At 47.8% G+C, this 22833-nt stretch overlaps 1 protein-coding gene across 1 annotated transcript; it reads right to left on the bottom strand.

Moving 5' to 3' along the window:
• Nucleotides 1-911: 911 nt before the first annotated feature.
• LOC140348440 (gamma-aminobutyric acid type B receptor subunit 1-like) lies at nucleotides 912-22510 on the bottom strand (the record flags this gene model as incomplete). Its single annotated transcript, XM_072434363.1, has 10 exons — nucleotides 912-1028; nucleotides 1097-1229; nucleotides 1500-1650; nucleotides 3729-3806; nucleotides 3879-3942; nucleotides 11718-11963; nucleotides 16828-17019; nucleotides 18432-18497; nucleotides 21555-21656; nucleotides 22273-22510. Coding segments are annotated over 10 exons (1387 nt in total), but the record flags the coding sequence as incomplete, so codon positions are not given.
• Nucleotides 22511-22833: the final 323 nt, after the last annotated feature.

The raw sequence follows: 22833 nt of genomic DNA, 5'->3' as shown, positions 1-22833 counted from the left end.
CAAGAGCCAAACTTCACATCAATGACACATCAACAGTTCTGATCTGACACAATAACACCATAAAACACCTTTATTCAGTCCAACCATGGTTTAAACTGTCTCTGTGTCACACACTGATGACATCACAGAGGGACTCAGCTCCACTTCCTGTCATTTTAAACTCTCTTCTCTACAGGGGGCACTATTTAGGGCTCATGCCATTTTGCAGTGCTGTCCAAATGTCCAGCAGGTGAAAAACTTGTGCACTCAAAATGTCCTACAATGCACCTTGAAAAGTAGTAGTAGTAGATGGTCACTAGGGGTCACTATAGACCACAATGCACTGCGAGAGTCGGAAAAACAACAGCGACCGGTCTTACTAACTGGACACGACAGACTGAATGAAGCAGAAGAGCTGTTTAAACGCTCTGACTCCAGAATATGAACAAAACACTCTTAAATAAACCGTTAGCCGCAGACTCGCTAGCATTAGCCGCTAACCTTAGCTTGAGCCACCATCAAAGGCTAAAAGAGTAATAACCCAGTCCGTTTGTCGTTAAATGTGAGATACAGGACTTGTGTGGGGATTATTTGTCCATAAATATGCGCCGGGCGGAATTTAACAGTATTTATCACAGACAATCCGAGTTTTGCAGCCTTTTCTTTTCCACTCGGACGCCAGAGTCAGGTGACCCTCGGCGAGGAGAAGGCAGTGAAGGAGGGGTCAGGGGACGAGGGTGGACATTCGGACACAGCCTTATTTTACCATACGTCTTCACAAACTACAGCTTCTAAATATTTACCGCAGGTCCTACACCACTAAACAGAGTCGGAATTAGAGCAATTGACTGGGAATTATGTGTGAACGGGGATTAATGTGCGACTTGGTAACGCTTTATGGACGATGGGGTGCGTTTGCGATGGCGCCGTACCTTCTTCTTCTCGTTCTTCTCGTCCTTCTTGGTGAAGAGCGTGTGGACCCACCAGATCTTGGTGAACATGCTGCCGTACGCCACGCTGAAGCCCAGGCCCAGGAGCCACAGGCGGAACTGGACGACAACAGCAGAGGGTTCAGACGAGGGCGGGGGGCGGGGCCGTTTGTGTCGCCGGGACTTACCTGGCAGACGACGGGGAACTGCGAGCGGTGGATGTGGTGCCCGTCGATGCCCAGCGGGAAGACGGCGGCCAGAGCCATCATGCAGCCCACGGCCGTCATGTTGTTCAGGTACGGCTGAGAGTTCTGGATGTATCTGCGCAGGAGAGAGAGAGCTCTGTCATAAAAGACCCCAAAAAGACCCTGTAATGACTCCGTAAAGACCGAGTAAAGACCCCATAAAGACCCTGTAATGACTCCGTAAAGACCGAGTAAAGACCCCGTAATGAACCCATAACGACCCCATAAAGACCCTGAAAAGACCGCGTAAAGACCCCGTAATGACCTCGCAATGACCCCATAAAGTCCCCATAAAGACCCGTGTTAGTCCTCAGAGTTCTAAAAAGACCCCGTGGGGCGCTCTTACCGCACGTTGCTGTTGTAGATGTTGAAGGTGAGGCACACGATTCCCAGGAGGATCCCGAGACCAGCGAAGACGGAGACGGCGGCGAACAGCTTCTGAGACAGATAGCGGTACTCCTCCCTCACCACCGTGCGGTCTGCGGGCGGCCCGGCTCCTGAGGGGGGGGCGGGGACAGGGGGAGGGCGGGGACAAGGGGGAGGGCGGGGACAAGCGAGAGGCGGGGACAAGGGGGGGGGCGGGACACACCGTCAAGACACTGTGCCATAAACATAAATAACAAAGCACTGCAGACTGTTCCGGACACTTCAGAACTTCATACGTGGGCCGTAAAACCCCTGCCATGGACAATAGATGGATCCCTTTGGACTTTTGGAACACACGGGAAAAAGGTCATCACAAAAAAATGGCACAAACTGCACGACTAAAGTCTGGACCGACACCAGAACAGACTCAGACACATTTAGAAGAATCTGGACTCAGTACTTTTGAAATGTATTTGCTTTAAACTTTCTTTTCATGGGATTTTTTTCTTTTAATGACCCAATTTGTTTTCTCTGGCCCCGCCCCTTGGAAGTCTTTCTCTTATTTATTCTTTTTGCCTTGTGTTTTATTTTTTGTTTTTTCATCTTCTTTGTTTTCGTTCAGATTCTCACGATATTCACATGATATAAAACTAAATAAATACATAATAATGAAAAATAATGATAAAAATAAATAAATAATGATAATAAGAAATAAGAAATAACGATATCAAATAATAATTAAAATATATAATAATAATAATAATAATAATAATAAAACAAATAGATTAAAATAATAATAATACAAATTAAAAAAACAATAACAATAAAAATGATTTTTGAATATATATATATATCAAATCAAATCAATTTATTTTTGTAAGGCCCAAAATCACAACAACAGTTGCCTCTGAGGGCCACAGGGAGAAATGAATCAACAATGTCTGTGGTGGCGATGAAGTCAGACAATGTCTGTGGTGGCGAGGGACGATGTCCCAGGGTCCTCTGTCCTTAGACCCTCCTTCTCGGCCAGGAAAAACTACAAAAAAAACCTCTTTGGGAAAAAAGTGTAGAAACCTGGAGGAGTTCCAGTGAAGGAGAGATCCGACTCTCACAGACGGACACGAGGAGACTGGAGCTGGACCCACTCTTCAGGCAGATGAGGGACCGACTGAGGCGAGCTGGACCCACTCTTCAGGCACATGAGGGACCGACTGATATATATATATATATATATATATATATATATATATATATTATTATTATTATTATTATTATTATCTTCTCATTTGGATTCTGCCTGGACTTTATTTAATTTATTCCCTAAAATAAATATTTTGTGAAATTGCTTCAGTTTTTAATCCTCAAAAAGACTCAGACTTATATTTATTTACCAAAGATAATCTGATGTTTCTGTGTCGTTTGCGTTCATATTTAGAGCAAATCTGAATCCAGACATTTGTTCAAACGTTCAGAACCGGGACTCTTTTTAGTCGGACGTTTGAGGAAAAATGAGCTTTAAACTTAAATGTGGAATGGACGATTTTTTTCAGCAAATTTTGTATCATATTTCCTCGTGGCGTGGATAAATCATTTGTCCTGCCACGTATCAATCATAAAACGCACCTGTCGCTCACCTGCAGCCGCGTCAGGCTCGTCCCCACGTTTCCGCGTGCCTAAGCGCATGGATCCATCATAATATAGTTCCCTCAGTGTACGGGGCAAAATGAAGACGGAGAAAGACAGTTCGAGCTGACGCAGAAGTGGACAGAAATCTACGGGAGACGAGAGATGCGATGCGATCCGTTGCGCTAATAAACAAACGCACGTGTGTTGTATCAGTCCACACGGGGGAGTGCGCATGCGCACTTCCGCCTGCGTTCTCAAATCGCCGAAAAATCGTCCATACCGCCTTTAAGGAGTTGAACACATGATTCCATGGAGACCAGCAGGCCAAGTCACAGCTCAGATCTGCGGAGAGGCGACTCCATTCACTACATGTTTTTGCCTGAGATTTTAAAAAAGCAAAGATGCCACTTTTCTGTTTTTGCACTTCATTTCCTCTGCCTCGATCGCTCCACGTGGTCATCCAGAAGAGCTCCTCTGTGTTTTTAAAGTGCATTTTTCACCACGACTCACACTTGCATCCGCTTGAATACACATTCGAGGTCGCGACGGAGGGCGATCGAACGAAACGGCACGTGTTACTCACCGATCCAGACGTCGTTGCCGAACCAGGACAGGTTCTTCTGCGAGCTGTCGTAGTAACCGATCTTCTTGTACATCCCTCCTGAAAAGTGAGCGAACGAGTGAGTCGCTCCAGCGAACCATCGGCCTCAGCTGGAGGTTGTGTGTCTTTTACCTTGCAGCTGTTCGATGAGCGTCATGGCCATCCTGGAGCCCTGGGCGTCGAACACCACATGACCCTGAGGAAGGAGCAGACATGACGTTTACCCCCTGAGCCGGACGACTGGAGATTCAAGTTTAAAAACTAAAACCAGACTAATTTAGACGTTTTCATTTCAGAGTAAGTAGTGCCCCCTACAGGTCGGACGACTCACTGAACTAAAATGCAGTTTTAAAATAAATATCTTGACGGAATGGCAGGTTCTTTAGGTTTATAATTTTCACTTCCTTTTTCTTTCCTGGGCAAAAACTCATCTAATGTCACAATTTTGCTTTACTTGAGGAATAAAAAATATATGAGAGCGACTTTATTTTGTTGAATTAATGTTTAAAGACTCAAAAAAGTTGTTTCTTTTGTGTGGTGTGATGTCACTTCCTGTTTGAGTGTCCCTGGTGTGATGTCACTTCCTGTATGAGTGTCCCTGGTGTGATGTCACTTCCTGTATGAGTGTCGCTGGTGTGATGTCACTTCCAGTATGAGTGTCCCTGGTGTGATGTCACTTCCTGTATGAGTGTCCCTGGTGTGATGTCACTTCCTGAATGGGTGTCCCTGGTGTGATGTCACTTCCTGAATGGGTGTCCCTGGTGTGATGTCACTTCCTGAATGAGTGTCCCTGGTGTGATGTCACTTCCTGTATGAGGGTCCCTGGTGTGATGTCACTTCCTGAATGAGTGTCCCTGGTGTGATGTCACTTCCTGTATGAGTGTCCCTGGTGTGATGTCACTTCCTGTATGAGTGTTCCTGGTGTGATGTCACGTCCTGTATGAGTGTCCCTGGTGTGATGTCACTTCTTGTATGAGTGTCCCTGGTGTGATGTCACTTCCTGTAGGAGTGTTCCTGGTGTGATGTCACGTCCTGTATGTGTGTCCCTGGTGTGATGTCACTTCCTGTATGAGTGTCCCTGGTGTGATGTCACTTCCTGTATGAGTATTCCTGGTGTGATGTCACGTCCTGTATGAGTGTCCCTGGTGTGATGTCACTTCCTGTATGAGTGTCCCTGGTGTGATGTCACTTCCTGTATGAGTGTTCCTGGTGTGATGTCACGTCCTGTATGTGTGTCCCTGGTGTGATGTCACTTCCTGCATGAGTGTCCCTGGTGTGATGTCATTTCCTGTATGAGGGTCTCTAGTGTGATGTCACTTCCTGTATGAGTGTCCCTGGTGTGATGTCACTTCCTGTATGAGGGTCCCTGGTGTGATGTCACTTCCTGTATGAGTGTCCCTGGTGTGATGTCACTTCCTGTATGAGTGTTCCTGGTGTGATGTCATTTCCTGTATGAGGGTCTCTAGTGTGATGTCACTTCCTGTATGAGTGTCCCTGGTGTGATGTCACTTCCTGTATGAGGGTCCCTAGTGTGATGTCACTTCCTGTATGAGTGTCCCTGGTGTGATGTCACTTCCTGTATGAGTGTCCCTGGTGTGATGTCACTTCCTGTATGAGTGTCCCTGGTGTGATGTCACTTCCTGTATGTGTGTCCCTGGTGTGATGTCACTTGCTGTATGAGTGTCCCTGGTGTGATGTCACTTCCTGTATGAGGGTCCCTGGTGTGATGTCACTTCCTGAATGGCTGTCCCTGGTGTGATGTCACTTCCTGAATGAGTGTCCCTGGTGTGGTGTCACTTCCTGTATGAGTGTTCCTGGTGTGATTTCACTTCCTGTATGAGTGTCCCTGGTGTGATGTCACTTCCTGTATGAGTGTCCCTGGTGTGATGTCACTTCCTGTATGAATGTTCCTGGTGTGATGTCACGTCCTGCATGTATGTCCCTGGTGTGATGTCACTTCCTGCATGAGGGTCTCTAGTGTGATGTCACTTCCTGTATGAGTGTCCCTGGTGTGATGTCACTTCCTGTATGAGTGTCCCTGGTGTGATGTCACTTCCTGAATGGGTGTCCCTGGTGTGATGTCACTTCCCGAATGATTTTCCCTGGTGTGATGTCACTTGCTGTATGAGTGTCCCTGGTGTGATGTCACTTCCTGTATGAGTGTCCCTGGTGTGATGTCACTTCCTGAATGGGTGTCCCTGGTGTGATGTCACTTCCTGAATGAGTGTCCCTGGTGTGATGTCACTTCCTGAATGAGTGTCCCTGGTGTGATGTCACTTCCTGTATGAGTGTCCCTGGTGTGATGTCACTTCCTGTATGAGTGTTCCTGGTGTGATGTCACGTTCTGTATGAGTGTCCCTGGTGTGATGTCACTTCCTGTATGAGGGTCCCTGGTGTGATGTCACTTCCTGAATGAGTGTCCCTGGTGTGATGTCACTTCCTGTATGAGTGTCCCTGGTGTGATGTCACTTCCTGTAGGAGTGTTCCTGGTGTGATGTCACGTCCTGTATGTGTGTACCTGGTGTGATGTCACTTCCTGTAAGAGTGTCCCTGGTGTGATGTCACTTCCTGTATGAGTATTCCTGGTGTGATGTCACGTCCTGTATGAGTGTCCCTGGTGTGATGTCTCTTCCTGTATGAGTGTCCCTGGTGTGATGTCACTTCCTGTATGAGTGTTCCTGGTGTGATGTCACGTCCTGTATGTGTGTCCCTGGTGTGATGTCACTTCCTGCATGAGTGTCCCTGGTGTGATGTCATTTCCTGTATGAGGGTCTCTAGTGTGATTTCACTTCCTGTATGAGTCTCCCTGGTGTGATGTCACTTCCTGTATGAGGGTCCCTAGTGTGATGTCACTTCCTGTATGAGTGTCCCTGGTGTGATGTCACTTCCTGTATGAGTGTCCCTGGTGTGATGTCACTTCCTGTATGAGTGTCCCTGGTGTGATGTCACTTCCTGTATGTGTGTCCCTGGTGTGATGTCACTTGCTGTATGAGTGTCCCTGGTGTGATGTCACTTCCTGTATGAGGGTCCCTGGTGTGATGTCACTTCCTGAATGAGTGTCCCTGGTGTGGTGTCACTTCCTGTATGAGTGTTCCTGGTGTGATTTCACTTCCTGTATGAGTGTCCCTGGTGTGATGTCACTTCCTGTATGAGTGTCCCTGGTGTGATGTCACTTCCTGTATGAGTGTTCCTGGTGTGATGTCACGTCCTGCATGTGTGTCCCTGGTGTGATGTCACTTTCTGCATGAGGGTCTCTAGTGTGATGTCACTTCCTTTATGTGTGTCCCTGGTGTGATGTCACTTGCTGTATGAGTGTCCCTGGTGTGATGTCACTTCCTGTATGAGTGTCCCTGGTGTGATGTCACTTCCCGAATGATTTTCCCTGGTGTGATGTCACTTGCTGTATGAGTGTCCCTGGTTTGATGTCACTTCCTGTATGAGTGTCCCTGGTGTGATGTCACTTCCTGAATGGGTGTCCCTGGTGTGATGTCACTTCCTGAATGAGTGTCCCTGGTGTGATGTCACTTCCTGAATGAGTGTCCCTGGTGTGATGTCACTTCCTGTATGAGTGTCCCTGGTGTGATGTCACTTCCTGTATGAGTGTTCCTGGTGTGATGTCACGTCCTGTATGAGTGTCCCTGGTGTGATGTCACTTCCTGTATGAGTGTTCCTTGTGTGATGTCACTTCCTGTATGAGTGTCCCTGGTGTGATGTCACTTCCTGTATGAGTGTCCCTGGTGTGATGTCACTTCCTGAATGGGTGTCCCTGGTGTGATGTCACTTCCTGAATGAGTGTCCCTGGTGTGATGTCACTTCCTGAATGAGTGTCCCTGGTGTGATGTCACTTCCTGTATGAGTGTCCCTGGTGTGATGTCACTTCCTGTATGAGTGTTCCTGGTGTGATGTCACGTCCTGTATGAGTGTCCCTGGTGTGATGTCACTTCCTGTATGAGTGTTCCTTGTGTGATGTCACTTCCTGTATGAGTGTCCCTGGTGTGATGTCACTTCCTGTATGAGTGTTCCTGGTGTGATGTCACTTCCTGTATGAGTGTCCCTGGTGTGATGTCACTTTCTGTATGAGTGTCCCTAGTGTGATGTCACTTCCTGTATGAGTGTCCCTGGTATGATGTCACTTCCTGTATGAGTGTCCCTGGTGTGATGTCACTTTCTGTATGAGTGTTCCTGGTGTGATGTCACTTCCTGTATGAGTGTCCCTGGTGTGATGTCACTTCCTGAATGAGTGTCCCTGGTGTGATGTCACTTCCTGAATGAGTGTCCCTGGTGTCATGTCACTTCCTGTATGAGTGTCCCTGGTGTGATGTCACTTCCTGAATGGGTGTCCCTGGTGTGATGTCACTTCCTGAATGAGTGTCCCTGGTGTGATGTCACTTCCTGAATGAGTGTCCCTGGTGTGATGTCACTTCCTGTATGAGTGTCCCTGGTGTGATGTCACTTCCTGTATGAGTGTTCCTGGTGTGATGTCACGTTCTGTATGAGTGTCCCTGGTGTGATGTCACTTCCTGTATGAGGGTCCCTGGTGTGATGTCACTTCCTGAATGAGTGTCCCTGGTGTGATGTCACTTCCTGTATGAGTGTCCCTGGTGTGATGTCACTTCCTGTAGGAGTGTTCCTGGTGTGATGTCACGTCCTGTATGTGTGTACCTGGTGTGATGTCACTTCCTGTAAGAGTGTCCCTGGTGTGATGTCACTTCCTGTATGAGTATTCCTGGTGTGATGTCACGTCCTGTATGAGTGTCCCTGGTGTGATGTCTCTTCCTGTATGAGTGTCCCTGGTGTGATGTCACTTCCTGTATGAGTGTTCCTGGTGTGATGTCACGTCCTGTATGTGTGTCCCTGGTGTGATGTCACTTCCTGCATGAGTGTCCCTGGTGTGATGTCATTTCCTGTATGAGGGTCTCTAGTGTGATTTCACTTCCTGTATGAGTCTCCCTGGTGTGATGTCACTTCCTGTATGAGGGTCCCTGGTGTGATGTCACTTCCTGTATGAGTGTCCCTGGTGTGATGTCACTTCCTGTATGAGTGTCCCTGGTGTGATGTCACTTCCTGTATGAGTGTCCCTGGTGTGATGTCACTTCCTGTATGTGTGTCCCTGGTGTGATGTCACTTGCTGTATGAGTGTCCCTGGTGTGATGTCACTTCCTGTATGAGGGTCCCTGGTGTGATGTCACTTCCTGAATGAGTGTCCCTGGTGTGGTGTCACTTCCTGTATGAGTGTTCCTGGTGTGATTTCACTTCCTGTATGAGTGTCCCTGGTGTGATGTCACTTCCTGTATGAGTGTCCCTGGTGTGATGTCACTTCCTGTATGAGTGTTCCTGGTGTGATGTCACTTCCTGTATGAGTGTTCCTGGTGTGATGTCACGTCCTGCATGTGTGTCCCTGGTGTGATGTCACTTTCTGCATGAGGGTCTCTAGTGTGATGTCACTTCCTTTATGTGTGTCCCTGGTGTGATGTCACTTGCTGTATGAGTGTCCCTGGTGTGATGTCACTTCCTGTATGAGTGTCCCTGGTGTGATGTCACTTCCCGAATGATTTTCCCTGGTGTGATGTCACTTGCTGTATGAGTGTCCCTGGTTTGATGTCACTTCCTGTATGAGTGTCCCTGGTGTGATGTCACTTCCTGAATGGGTGTCCCTGGTGTGATGTCACTTCCTGAATGAGTGTCCCTGGTGTGATGTCACTTCCTGAATGAGTGTCCCTGGTGTGATGTCACTTCCTGTATGAGTGTCCCTGGTGTGATGTCACTTCCTGTATGAGTGTTCCTGGTGTGATGTCACGTCCTGTATGAGTGTCCCTGGTGTGATGTCACTTCCTGTATGAGTGTTCCTTGTGTGATGTCACTTCCTGTATGAGTGTCCCTGGTGTGATGTCACTTCCTGTATGAGTGTCCCTGTTGTGATGTCACTTCCTGAATGGGTGTCCCTGGTGTGATGTCACTTCCTGAATGAGTGTCCCTGGTGTGATGTCACTTCCTGAATGAGTGTCCCTGGTGTGATGTCACTTCCTGTATGAGTGTTCCTGGTGTGATGTCACGTCCTGTATGAGTGTCCCTGGTGTGATGTCACTTCCTGTATGAGTGTTCCTTGTGTGATGTCACTTCCTGTATGAGTGTCCCTGGTGTGATGTCACTTCCTGTATGAGTGTTCCTGGTGTGATGTCACTTCCTGTATGAGTGTCCCTGGTGTGATGTCACTTTCTGTATGAGTGTCCCTAGTGTGATGTCACTTCCTGTATGAGTGTCCCTGGTATGATGTCACTTCCTGTATGAGTGTCCCTGGTGTGATGTCACTTTCTGTATGAGTGTTCCTGGTGTGATGTCACTTCCTGTATGAGTGTCCCTGGTGTGATGTCACTTCCTGAATGAGTGTCCCTGGTGTGATGTCACTTCCTGAATGAGTGTCCCTGGTGTGATGTCACTTCCTGTATGAGTGTTCCTGGTGTGATGTCACGTCCTGTATGAGTGTCCCTGGTGTGATGTCACTTCCTGTATGAGGGTCCCTGGTGTGATGTCACTTCCTGAATGAGTGTCCCTGGTGTGATGTCACTTCCTGTATGAGTGTCCCTGGTGTGATGTCACTTCCTGTATGAGTGTTCCTTGTGTGATGTCACTTCCTGTATGAGTGTCCCTGGTGTGATGTCACTTGCTGTATGAGTGTCCCTGGTGTGATGTCACTTCCTGTATGAGTGTCCCTGGTGTGATGTCACTTTCTGTATGCGTGTCCCTAGTGTGATGTCACTTCCTGTATGAGTGTCCCTGGTATGATGTCACTTCCTGTATGAGTGTCCCTGGTGTGATGTCACTTTCTGTATGAGTGTTCCTGGTGTGATGTCACTTCCTGTATGAGTGTCCCTGGTGTGATGTCACTTCCTGAATGAGTGTCCCTGGTGTGATGTCACTTCCTGAATGAGTGTCCCTGGTGTGATGTCACTTCCTGTATGAGTGTTCCTGGTGTGATGTCACGTCCTGTATGAGTGTCCCTGGTGTGATGTCACTTCCTGTATGAGGGTCCCTGGTGTGATGTCACTTCCTGAATGAGTGTCCCTGGTGTGATGTCACTTCCTGTATGAGTGTCCCTGGTGTGATGTCACTTCCTGTATGAGTGTTCCTGGTGTGATGTCACGTCCTGTATGAGTGTCCCTGGTGTGATATCACGTCCTGTATGAGTGTCCCTGGTGTGATATCACGTCCTGTATGTGTGTCCCTGGTGTGATGTCACTTCCTGTATGAGTGTCCCTGGTGTGATGTCACTTCCTGTATGAGTGTCCCTGGTGTGATGTCACTTCCTGTTTGAGTGTCCCTGGTGTGATGTCACTTTCTGTATGAGTGTTCCTGGTGTGATGTCACTTCCTGTATGAGTGTCCCTGGTGTGATGTCACTTCCTGTATGAGTGTCCCTGGTGTGATGTCAGTTCCTGTATGAGTGTCCCTGGTGTGATGTCACTTCCTGTATGAGTGTTCCTTCTTTGATGTCACGTCCTGTATGAGTGTCCCTGGTGTGATGTCACTTCCTGTATGAGTGTTCCTTCTGTGATGTCACGTCCTGTATGAGTGTCCCTGGTGTGATGTCACTTCCTGTATGAGTGTCCCTGGTGTGATAAGATAAGATAAGATAAGATATGTCACTGTCAACGTTTTCTCCACAAATACCTGCTCGATCGGTGTAAAACAATTTTTTTTTTTTTTTACGATTTTCTAATTTTGACTTTATTTGGTCATTTATAAGTACAACAGGTACAAACACACCAAATAAATTCAAAATAAGAACGTCGTAAAAACCTGTCATGCGTCACTTTCATTTTATTGCGATTTCGATTGATAATTTTAGTCTTGAAGCTAGCGGTTTCTTCTGTTCTGACGCTTTGTCAGAGCACCTATGACATCGCGGCACATTCTCAGTTTCATGTATTGATCTAAGTGGAAGTGAAATGATGTTTTTGGCCCCTGAACTCACGGACACGCCCTCGAAGGAGCTGGTGTTGAGCGCGCGGTAGATCTCCGAGGTGATGTCGTGGTTGTTGTAGTTGAAGTCCTCTAGGCGGCGCCCTTTGGCCTTGAGGCGCTCCGAGGTTTTGTTCAGGGCCAGAGCCAGAGCCCAGACGGCGTCGAAGGCCAGAGGGGCCTCCTGGAACCCCCCGGTCTCCTCCGGGTTCATCCCCCCGAGACGAGACATCAGCTCCTCCAGGAACTCCTGCGAAGTCTGAGAGAGAGGAGAGCGCTCAGTGCTCTGCTCCTCTGCACCTCTGCTCCTCTGACTCTGCTCCTCTGCACCTCTGCTCCTCTGACTCTGCTCCTCTGCTCCTCTGCTCCTCTGCTCCTCTGACTCTGCTCCTCTGCTCCTCTGACTCTGCTCCTGACTCTGCTCCTCTGCTCCTCTGACTCTGCTCCTCTGACTCTGCTCCTCTGACTCTGCTCCTCTGCACCTCTGCTCCTCTGACTCTGCTCCTCTGCTCCTCTGCTCCTCTGCGCCTCTGCTCCTCTGACTCTGCTCCTCTGACTCTGCTCCTCTGACTCTGCTCCTCTGCCTTTGCTCCTCTGTCTTTGCTCCTCTGCTCCTCTGACTCTGTTCCTCTGCTCCTCTGCCTTTGCTCCTCTGTCTTTGCTCCTCTGCTCCTCTGACTCTGTTCCTCTGCTCCTCTGTCTTTGCTCCTCTGTCTTTGCTCCTCTGCTCCTCTGACTCTGTTCCTCTGCTCCTCTGTCTTTGCTCCTCTGTCTTTGCTCCTCTGCTCCTCTGACTCTGTTCCTCTGCTCCTCTGTCTTTGCGTCTCTGCTCCTCTGACTCTTTCCTCTCCTTCCTCCTGTGCTGAGCAGCTCCTCCTTCCTGTTGTGAGGAGGAGACGGCTCCTGCAGAGATGGTTCTGATAAAGTCGGGCCTCGTCAGCTCGTTTCCCGTCTCCAGCCGAGCGTTCAAATACCAAACGCAGCGTGGGAATTTCAATGAGCGACACAAACTCCAGAGATGGAATCGACTCAGAAAATAAAACATTTAAATGATTTATTTGCAGGTTCAGAGGGAGGTTCAGAGGGAGGTTCAGAGGGAGGTTCAGAAGGAGGTTCAGATGGAGGTTCAGATGGAGGTTCAGATGGAGGTTCAGAGGGAGGTTCAGATGGAGGTTCAGAGGGAGGTTCAGAAGGAGGTTCAGAGGGAGGTTCAGATGGAGGTTCAGAGGGAGGTTCAGAGGGAGGTTCAGATGGAGGTTCAGAGGGAGGTTCAGAGGGAGGTTCAGATGGAGGTTCAGAGGGAGGTTCAGAGGGAGGTTCAGAAGGAGGTTCAGAAGGAGGTTCAGATGGAGGTTCAGAGGGAGGTTCAGAAGGAGGTTCAGAGGGAGGTTCAGATGGAGGTTCAGAGGGAGGTTCAGAGGGAGGTTCAGAGGGAGGTTCAGAAGGAGGTTCAGAGGGAGGTTCAGAAGGAGGTTCAGAGGGAGGTTCAGATGGAGGTTCAGAAGGAGGTTCAGATGGAGGTTCAGAAGGAGGTTCAGAAGGAGGTTCAGAGGGAGGTTCAGAGGGAGGTTCAGAGGGAGGTTCAGAAGGAGGTTCAGAAGGAGGTTCAGAGGGAGGTTCAGATGGAGGTTCAGAAGGAGGTTCAGAAGGAGGTTCAGAGGGAGGTTCAGATGGAGGTTGAGAAGGAGGTTCAGAGGGAGGTTCAGAAGGAGGTTCAGAGGGAGGTTCAGAGGGAGGTTCAGAGGGAGGTTCAGAAGGAGGTTCAGAAGGAGGTTCAGAGGGAGGTTCAGAGGTAGGTTCAGAAGGAGGTTCAGATGGAGGTTCAGATGGAGGTTCAGATGGAGGTTCAGATGGAGGTTCAGAAGGAGGTTCAGAAGGAGGTTCAGATGGAAGTTCAGAGGGAGGTTCAGATGGAGGTTCAGAGGGAGGTTCAGAGGGAGGTTCAGATGGAGGTTCAGAAGGAGGTTCAGAGGGAGGTTCAGAAGGAGGTTCAGAAGGAGGTTCAGATGGAGGTTCAGATGGAGGTTCAGAGGGAGGTTCAGAGGGAGGTTCAGATGGAGGTTCAGAAGGAGGTTCAGAGGGAGGTTCAGATGGAGGTTCAGAGGGATGTTCAGAGGGAGGTTCAGACGGACGTTCAGAGGGAGGTTCAGATGGAGGTTCAGATGGAGGTTCAGAAGGAGGTTCAGAGGGAGGTTCAGAGGGAGGTTCAGAGGGAGGTTCAGAGGGAGGTTCAGAAGGAGGTTCAGAAGGAGGTTCAGAGGGAGGTTCAGAGGGAGGTTCAGAAGGAGGTTCAGAGGGAGGTTCAGAAGGAGGTTCAGAAGGAGGTTCAGAGGGAGGTTCAGAGGGAGGTTCAGATGTAGGTTCAGAAGGAGGTTCAGAGGGAGGTTCAGAAGGATGTTCAGAGGGAGGTTCAGAAGGAGGTTCAGAGGGAGGTTCAGAAGGAGGTTCAGAAGGAGGTTCAGAGGGAGGTTCAGAGGGAGGTTCAGAGGGAAGTTCAGAAGGAGGTTCAGAAGGAGGTTCAGAGGGAGGTTCAGAGGTAGGTTCAGAAGGAGGTTCAGATGGAGGTTCAGATGGAGGTTCAGATGGAGGTTCAGAAGGAGGTTAAGAAGGAGGTTCAGAGGGAGGTTCAGATGGAGGTTCAGAAGGAGGTTCAGAGGGAGGTTCAGAAGGAGGTTCAGAAGGAGGTTCAGAGGGAGGTTCAGATGGAGGTTGAGAAGGAGGTTCAGAGGGAGGTTCAGAAGGAGGTTCAGAGGGAGGTTCAGAGGGAGGTTCAGAAGGAGGTTCAGAGGGAGGTTCAGAGGGAGGTTCAGAGGGAGGTTCAGAAGGAGGTTCAGAGGGAGGTTCAGAAGGAGGTTCAGAAGGAGGTTCAGAGGGAGGTTCAGAGGGAGGTTCAGAGGGAGGTTCAGAAGGAGGTTCAGAAGGAGGTTCAGAGGGAGGTTCAGAAGGAGGTCCAGAGGTAGGTTCAGAAGGAGGTTCAGATGGAGGTTCAGATGGAGGTTCAGATGGAGGTTCAGAAGGAGGTTCAGAGGGAGGTTCAGATGGAAGTTCAGAGGGAGGTTCAGAGGGAGGTTCAGAGGGAGGTTCAGAGGGAGGTTCAGAAGGAGGTTCAGAGGGAGGTTCAGATGGAGGTTCAGAGGGAGGTTCAGATGGAGGTTCAGAGGGAGGTTCAGAGGGAGGTTCAGATAGAGGTTCAGAAGGAGGTTCAGAGGGAGGTTCAGATGGAGGTTCAGAGGGAAGTTCAGAGGGAGGTTCAGATGGAGGTTCAGAAGGAGGTTCAGAAGGAAGTTCAGATGGAGGTTCAGATGGAGGTTCAGAAGGAGGTTCAGAAGGAGGTTCAGAGGGAGGTTCAGAGGGAGGTTCAGAGGGAGGTTCAGAGGGAGGTTCAGAAGGAGGTTCAGAAGGAGGTTCAGAGGGAGGTTCAGATGGAGGTTCAGAAGGAGTTCAGAGGGAGGTTCAGAAGGAGGTTCAGAAGGAGGTTCAGAGGGAGGTTCAGAGGGAGGTTCAGAAGGAGGTTCAGAGGGAGGTTCAGATGGAGGTTCAGAAGGAGGTTCAGAGGGAGGTTCAGAAGGAGGTTCAGAGGGAGGTTCAGAAGGAGGTTCAGAGGGAGGTTCAGAGGGAGGTTCAGAGGGAAGTTCAGAAGGAGGTTCAGAAGGAGGTTCAGAGGGAGGTTCAGAGGTAGGTTCAGAAGGAGGTTCAGATGGAGGTTCAGATGGAGGTTCAGAAGGAGGTTCAGAGGGAGGTTCAGAAGGAGGTTCAGATGGAGGTTCAGAGGGAGGTTCAGATGGAGGTTGAGAGGGAGGTTCAGATGGAGGTTCAGAAGGAGGTTCAGAGGCAGGTTCAGAGGGAGGTTCAGATGGAGGTTCAGAAGGAGGTTCAGAAGGAGGTTCAGATGGAGGTTCAGAAGGAGGTTCAGAAGGAGGTTCAGAGGGAGGTTCAGAAGGAGGTTCAGAGGGAGGTTCAGAAGGAGGTTCAGAAGGAGGTTCAGAAGGAAGTTCAGAAGGATGTTCAGAGGGAGGTTCAGATGGAGGTTCAGAGGGAGGTTCAGAAGGAGGTTCAGAAGGAGGTTCAGAAGGAGGTTCAGAGGGGGTTCAGAGGGAGGTTCAGAGGGAAGTTCAGAAGGAGGTTCAGAAGGAGGTTCAGAGGGAGGTTCAGAAGGAGGTTCAGAGGTAGGTTCAGAAGGAGGTTCAGATGGAGGTTCAGAAGGAGATTCAGAAGGAGGTTCAGAAGGAGGTTCAGATGGAGGTTCAGAAGGAGGTTCAGAGGGAGGTTCAGAGGGAAGTTCAGAAGGAGGTTCAGAGGGAAGTTCAGAAGGAGGTTCAGAAGGAGGTTCAGAGGGAGGTTCAGAAGGAGGTTCAGAGGTAGGTTCAGAAGGAGGTTCAGATGGAGGTTCAGAAGGAGGTTCAGAAGGAGGTTCAGAAGGAGGTTCAGATGGAGGTTCAGAAGGAGGTTCAGATGGAGGTTCAGAAGGAGGTTCAGAGGGAGGTTCAGATGGAGGTTCAGATGGAGGTTCAGAAGGAGGTTCAGAGGGAGGTTCAGAGGGAAGTTCAGAAGGAGGTTCAGAGGGAGGTTCAGATGCAGGTTCAGAGGGAGGTTCAGAGGGAGGTTCAGATGGAGGTTCAGAAGGAGGTTCAGATGGAGGTTCAGAGGGAGGTTCAGAGGGAGGTTCAGAGGAAGGTTCAGATGGAGGTTCAGAGGGAGGTTCAGAAGGAGGTTCAGAGGGAGGTTCAGAGGAAGGTTCAGAGGTAGGTTCAGAAGGAGGAGGTTCAGAAGGAGGTTCAGAGGTAGGTTCAGAAGGAGGTTCAGAAGGAGGTTCAGAGGGAGGTTCAGATGGAGGTTCAGAGGGAGGTTCAGAGGGAGGTTCAGAGGGAGGTTCAGATGGAGGTTCAGAAGGAGGTTCAGAGGGAGGTTCAGAGGAAGGTTCAGAGGGAGGTTCAGAAGGAGGTTCAGAGGGAGGTTCAGAGGAAGGTTCAGAGGGAGGTTCAGAGGGAGGTTCAGAGGGAGGTTCAGAAGGAGGTTCAGAAGGAGGTTCAGAGGTAGGTTCAGAAGGCGGTTCAGAAGGAGGTTCAGAAGGAGGAGGTTCAGAAGGAGGTTCAGAAGGAGGAGGTTCAGAAGGAGACTCTCACCAGGTTGGAGACTCCCTTCAGCGTCTCGGGGTTGAGCATGACGATCTCAGTGGTTACGTGTCCCTCCACAGCCTCCGTCATGTTCTCCACGGTGCAGTTTATCGCCGGGTCCTTGATCTTGAACCAGTTGTCGGCGTACCAGCCAATCAGGAACCACACGTACTTCTTACCGTACAACTTCTCCTTGAACACCTGCAATCGACATGTGAGGGATTCTGACCAGGGTCTAAGACCAGTCCTGGTTTAGTCCTGGTTTAGTCCTGGTTTAATCCAGGTTTAATCCAGGTTTAGTCCTGGTTTAGAGCTGGTTTAGAGCTGGTTTAGACCTGGTTTAAACCTGGTTTAGACCTGGTTTAGACCTGGTTTAATCCAGGTTTAGTCCTGGTTTAGACCTGGTTTAGAGCTGGTTTAGTCCTGGTTTAGTCCTGGTTTAGACCTTGTTTAGAGCTGGTTTAGTCCTGGTTTAGTCCTGGTTTAGACCTTGTTTAGACCTTGTTTAGACCTGGTTTAGTCCTGGTTTAGAGCTGTTTTAGAGCTGGTTTAATTCTGGATGCATTGTTAATGTCACTAATGTGTTTAAAGTCTCACAGATGTAAATGAAGTCCTCCCACTCGTCTCAGATCTGATGGTGACAGGTCCAGGCTCAAGAATGAGTCCGAACCAAAAGCAGAATGTGCAGTTGTGTAATCGACTGATCTGAGACATCTGAGGAAACGTTTAGGAAAAGAAGACAATACTGAGGAAACTGTGGCTGCTCGTCTTCCTCACAAACACTGGACTGAGACCAATAAACTTACGCTTTGGCAATTCAAACTGAACTCTTTGGAGCACAAACATCGTATTCATCTGATTATAAGTACAAACATTTCAATTAAAGCTGGAGTCGGAGGACGCTCTGACTGACACTAGCTTTAGCTTTAGCGTTAGCTTTTATTGGGTTTTGACCGTTCTCTTTTAAAATCTGAACCTGAAATTCACAAAAAAAATTGTTTTAGGGACTTGTAATAAAGCAGGCAAAATCCATATAAATGTCCTATTCATTTGTTATTTGATTTTAGGGTCATTTATTATTCGGGAGTAACAGCTTGAGATGTGGAGAAAACGGAATAGTTTAAAGTCCTGACGTCCCACGCAAGGAACGTCCTGAGCATGAGGGCGTTCCCTGGGACGTAGAACTCCTGCGACGACCGATGGATACTTTTGGACTGCACTTTTGGCAGCAACAAACACGACAAAACTCCACAAAAATCTCTCCGAACCTGCGCGAGGTCCTTTGCATTTTGGCAGACCACGCCCCCTTTTCCATAGCAATTCTTAACGTTTAACTAACGCTGTCGTGACTTTACCCTCTAGTATGTCTGTGTTTCGGGGACAGCACTATCACGCCGTCCAAAGTGAAATGCTTGTCCTTTAAAAGACTGCGGCGTTATTAATAATGCGCAGAGAGAAAAGCTGACGCGCCTTTAATTCAGCCGTTTGTGCTCGTTATGGAAACTGTGCGTTGTTGTCAAAAAGCTCTGCGTCTCAAGGTTAACGAGCTCGGATTTGCATAACGCCGTGTTATATTCCAAACATCTCCCCAGACGGACACGAGCGACACTGACCTCGCAGAAGACTTTCCTCGCCTCCGTCTCGTAGAACAGGCCCACGATGATCCGGGCATCCTGTCGCTGGGGAAACAGGAGCGGAAAGTGGGGGTCACGACGAGCGAGAGACGGCAAAATGAACCACACAATGTCAAGGTAATTCATGATTTTCGATGCGTTGTGAGAGAGTGATGTTATCGACAGAGGCTGGGGCAAATGTATACGATAATATTTAATTTTACAAAAAGTGTCGGTGTAATCCCTCATTCGTCCAGGCGTGTTCCATAGTAGAAAAAGCTTCAGTTGTAGTCATCTGGACTCAGTTTGAAAAAGTAGACGTTTCGACTCTCATCCAAGAGTCATTGTCAATAACAGAATTTAGGTCGAGAACTCCGATATTAATACTGTTCTGTGGTAAGACCCGCCCATTGGGAGGAGCCTTCCTGAAGTAGAAAGAGTTGTTTGTTTCAACAGAAACTCTCCCCTTGTATCTACCGAGCTAGCCTATTCAGAATCTTAATGGGCTGTTAAAACCTCTTTGTCTTAGTGAGACCCTGGCTCAACCACCCTGAGTACCTGATTAGCATTTGAATGCCCTGGTCCTTTACCTTTCCAGGGGTTCAGTAACCCATTATAGATAACAGGAAGATTAAACCTAAGCCCTCCATTTCTGTTTAAAGAAGGTCTTTCTTTTTTTTTTTTTTTTTTTTTTTTTTAACAAAAATAGCTTCCTTGACTCCTCTTTCAAACCATCTTTTCTCCCTGCTTAAAACCTTCACCTCACCGTCTTCAAACGAGTGATTAGAGGCTTCAAGATGGAGATGCACGGCGCTCTGTGGACCTGAACTTGTATTTCTTCTGTGCTGATAAAGCCTCTTGTGTAGAGGCTGTTTCGTCTCACCTATGTAACGTTCTTTACAACTTTCTTCACTGCATTGGATCGAATAAACTACATTGCTCTGTTTTTGAGTCGGCAACTTGTCCTTAGGGTGAACCAGTTTTTGTCTTAAAGTGTTTCCTGGTTTAAAATAAACAGGGACTTCGTGTTGTCTAAAAATTCTCTGCAGTTTTTCCGACAGGCCAGACACATAAGGGATAGAGACACCCTTCCTTCTCTGTTCAGTTTCCCTTTTGTCCTGCTTCTTGGTTCTCTTCACTCTGTTGAGAGCCCAAGCGAGCCCAAGCAAGTTGAACCTTACAACACAGAGCTCAAGGTGTGCCCACCAGCTCAGAGGGCAAGAAGAAAGAGGAAAAACATGTCCGAAATGCCCTCTCAGCCTGTGGTTACCCCGCTTGGGCTCTCAACAGAGTGAAGAGAACCAAGAAGCAGGACAAAAGGGAAACTGAACAGAGAAGGAAGGGTGTTTCTATCCCTTATGTGTCTGGCCTGTCGGAAAAACTGCAGAGAATTTTTAGACAACACGAAGTCCCTGTTTATTTTAAACCAGGAAACACTTTAAGACAAAAACTGGTTCACCCAAAGGACAAGTTGCCGACTCAAAAACAGAGCAATGTAGTTTATTCGATCCAATGCAGTGAAGAAAGTTGTAAAGAACGGTACATAGGTGAGACAAAACAGCCTCTACACAAGAGGCTTTATCAGCACAGAAGAAATACAAGTTCAGGACCTCAGAGTGCCGTGCATCTCCATCTTGAAGCCTCTAATCACTCGTTTGAAGACGGTGAGGTGAAGGTTTTAAGCAGGAGAAAAGATGGTTTGAAAGAGGAGTCAAGGAAGCTATTTTTGTTAAAAAAGAAAGACCTTCTTTAAACAGAAATGGAGGGCTAAGGTTTAATCTTCCTGTTATTTATAATGGGTTACTGAACCCCTGGAAAGGTAAAGGACCAGGACCAGGACATGTAGATGTTAATCAGGTACTCAGGGTGGTTGAGCCAGGGTCTCACTAAGACAAAGAGGTTTTAACAGCCCATTAAGATTCTGAATAGGCTCGGTAGATACAAGGGGGAAGTTTCTGTTGAAACCAACAACTCTTTCTACTTCAGGAAGGCTCCTCCCAATGGGCGGGTCTTACCACAGAACAGTATTAATATCGGAGTTCTCGACCTAAATTCTGTTATTGACAATGACTCTTGGATGAGAGTCGAAACGTCTATTTTTTCAAACTGAGTCCAGATGACTACAACTGAAGCTTTTTCTACTATTTTACAAAAAGTGCTGATTTTTTAATAAAATGTTTTTAAATATTTGTAATTTGTTGTTTGTATTTTAGCTTTTCTTGCAATTTATTTATTTCTTATATTAGCTTGAAATTGTTAATTGTGAATTGTGCGTAGATATTCAGTCAAAGTATTTTTTATTTCATTTAGTTAACATATTTTTTAATTCCTGCCTTATTATTATTTATTTTATTTATTATTGTATTTCATTTTGTATTTCATTTTGTATTTCATTTTGTGTTTATTTTATTTATTTATTTTATTATTTATTTATTTGGGATATATATATATATATATATATATATATATATATATATATATATATATATATATATATATATATATATCCCCTCTTGTTTTTAGTCAGTTACAGTTTTTCAGTTTAAGATAAGATAAGATATTCCTTTATTGTCCCACATAGGGAAATTTCATTGTTGCACCGCAGGGAGATACAGAAGAACAGAACAGATCACTTATAGGAAGTTTGAAAAACACTCTCAGTAGAAGATCTCTTATAAACAAAAACATTTTTTTTTTTAATTAAAGTTTCAGAGTATTTCAGTCTAAACTCGCGTCGACGTCAGACGTCGTGTTTTGTTTGTTTGCAGTTTTTATCGTTCATATTCAAAACCGTCTTTTCAGACGCCGCGATGCAAACGTCCAAAAGGAGCTGCAGCTGGCGCCGAACACAAAGGCATCAGAGCGCGCCGCTAATTAGCACCGCGCCTTCATCTCCCGCTCTTATAGCAGCGGCACGTGCTAATGCTAATGAGCGAGAGCAGCCGTGCGGGGAGGGGGGGTGGTGAACGATGCTAACGCTAATGCTAATGAGCGAGAGCAGCCGCAGGGTAGGGGGAGTGGTGAATGATGCTAATCCTAATGCTAACGAGCGAGAACAGCCGTGCAGGGGGGGGGAGTGGTGAATGATGCTAATGCTAACAGCTGCGCGTGAACGTGATGCACCTTAAGGTTCTTCACAGCCACCGCCGGGTCGGTGAGGAACGACTGTCGGACGCTGATCTCGATCCCCGCCTCCTTCGTGCGCTGCTCCAGGTCGTCCAGAGTCTGGGAGGAGCAAACGAGAGTTCACCTCGTTAAAAAGTCTGAAACTGTAAGACTCCAAGTACCGTATATAAGTAGCACCTTTTTTCATAGTTTTGGCCGCGGTGCGACTTATACTCCAGAGCGACTTATATGTGATATTATTCATAATTTTCCCACTGACAACCACAAGAGGGCGCTCTAGGCTCTAAGCGACGCAGAAGAAGAATCTGCACTTCCTCTGGAGTTTGTGGAGTTGTTTAGAAGTGACACAGAGGAAGAAGAATTCAGTGGATTTAGTGATTTGGGGTAAAACTGATGCTTTGGTAAACTTGTTAGCATGTTCTTTACGCTATAGTTATCTGAATAACTGTTCATATGTTACGTTAACATACCAGACACTTACCACAGTTCTGTCTGTTCCTAATGTAGCTGAAGGTGTTAGCGTTAGCATGCTAGCATGCATACACCTATTCACCATGTTCAATACAATTCCCCAAAACGTATACGCCAGAGCGACTTATACATGTTTTTTTCTTCTCTAATATGCATTTTTTTGGCTGGTGAGACTTATACTCCAGTGCGACTTATACTCCGGAAAATAGGGCATGTGTTTCTTAAAGCCATAAAAGCCACTGACGGAGGTGAAGACTTCGGTGGTCTGCTGGATGGTGGCGATGCGCGTCCACTTCCACTTCTGGAACAGCTGGACTCGCGTGGGATTGTGGAGCGTCGCCGAGGGATGAGTCCGGAAGAACGTCGGGAAGCGCTGGCGATTGGACAGAGCCGGGGAACTGGAGCCGTACGAGAGCTGGAGCAAAGGAGCAGAACAACCGTGAAAGAACCGGACCAGGAACCAGAGCAGGGCAGGCTTCCCTCTCCCAAGACACTTCACAAGCGGCTCTTCCACACACACTCTGTCGACTCCTAAACTAAACATAAACAGGACTAAACACTCGAACACTTGAATTAACCCTTTAAATAGCGGTTTTCTACCATTCACACAGACTGGGGGCGGGGCGAGTTAAGTGTCCGGCCCAAGGACACAACGGCAGTATTCACCTGAGGCCACCAACCTGTGGGTCGTGGTACTACTACTATAGTATTAGTCGTGTAAAGGAACACTGGACATGCCGATATAAACCGTTCCTCTACTAAACTGAGACACGGTCCTGTCAGTCCTTCCACTTAGCATTAGCAT

This window comes from Eucyclogobius newberryi, unplaced genomic scaffold (assembly GCF_026437365.1).
Source record: "Eucyclogobius newberryi isolate DKJ021-1_F unplaced genomic scaffold, fEucNew1.0.hap1 SCAF_699, whole genome shotgun sequence".
NCBI classification, from domain to species: domain Eukaryota; kingdom Metazoa; phylum Chordata; class Actinopteri; order Gobiiformes; family Gobiidae; genus Eucyclogobius; species Eucyclogobius newberryi.
The sequence above is the reverse complement of the archived record's forward strand: the minus strand, read 5'-3'. Positions and strand labels throughout refer to the sequence as shown.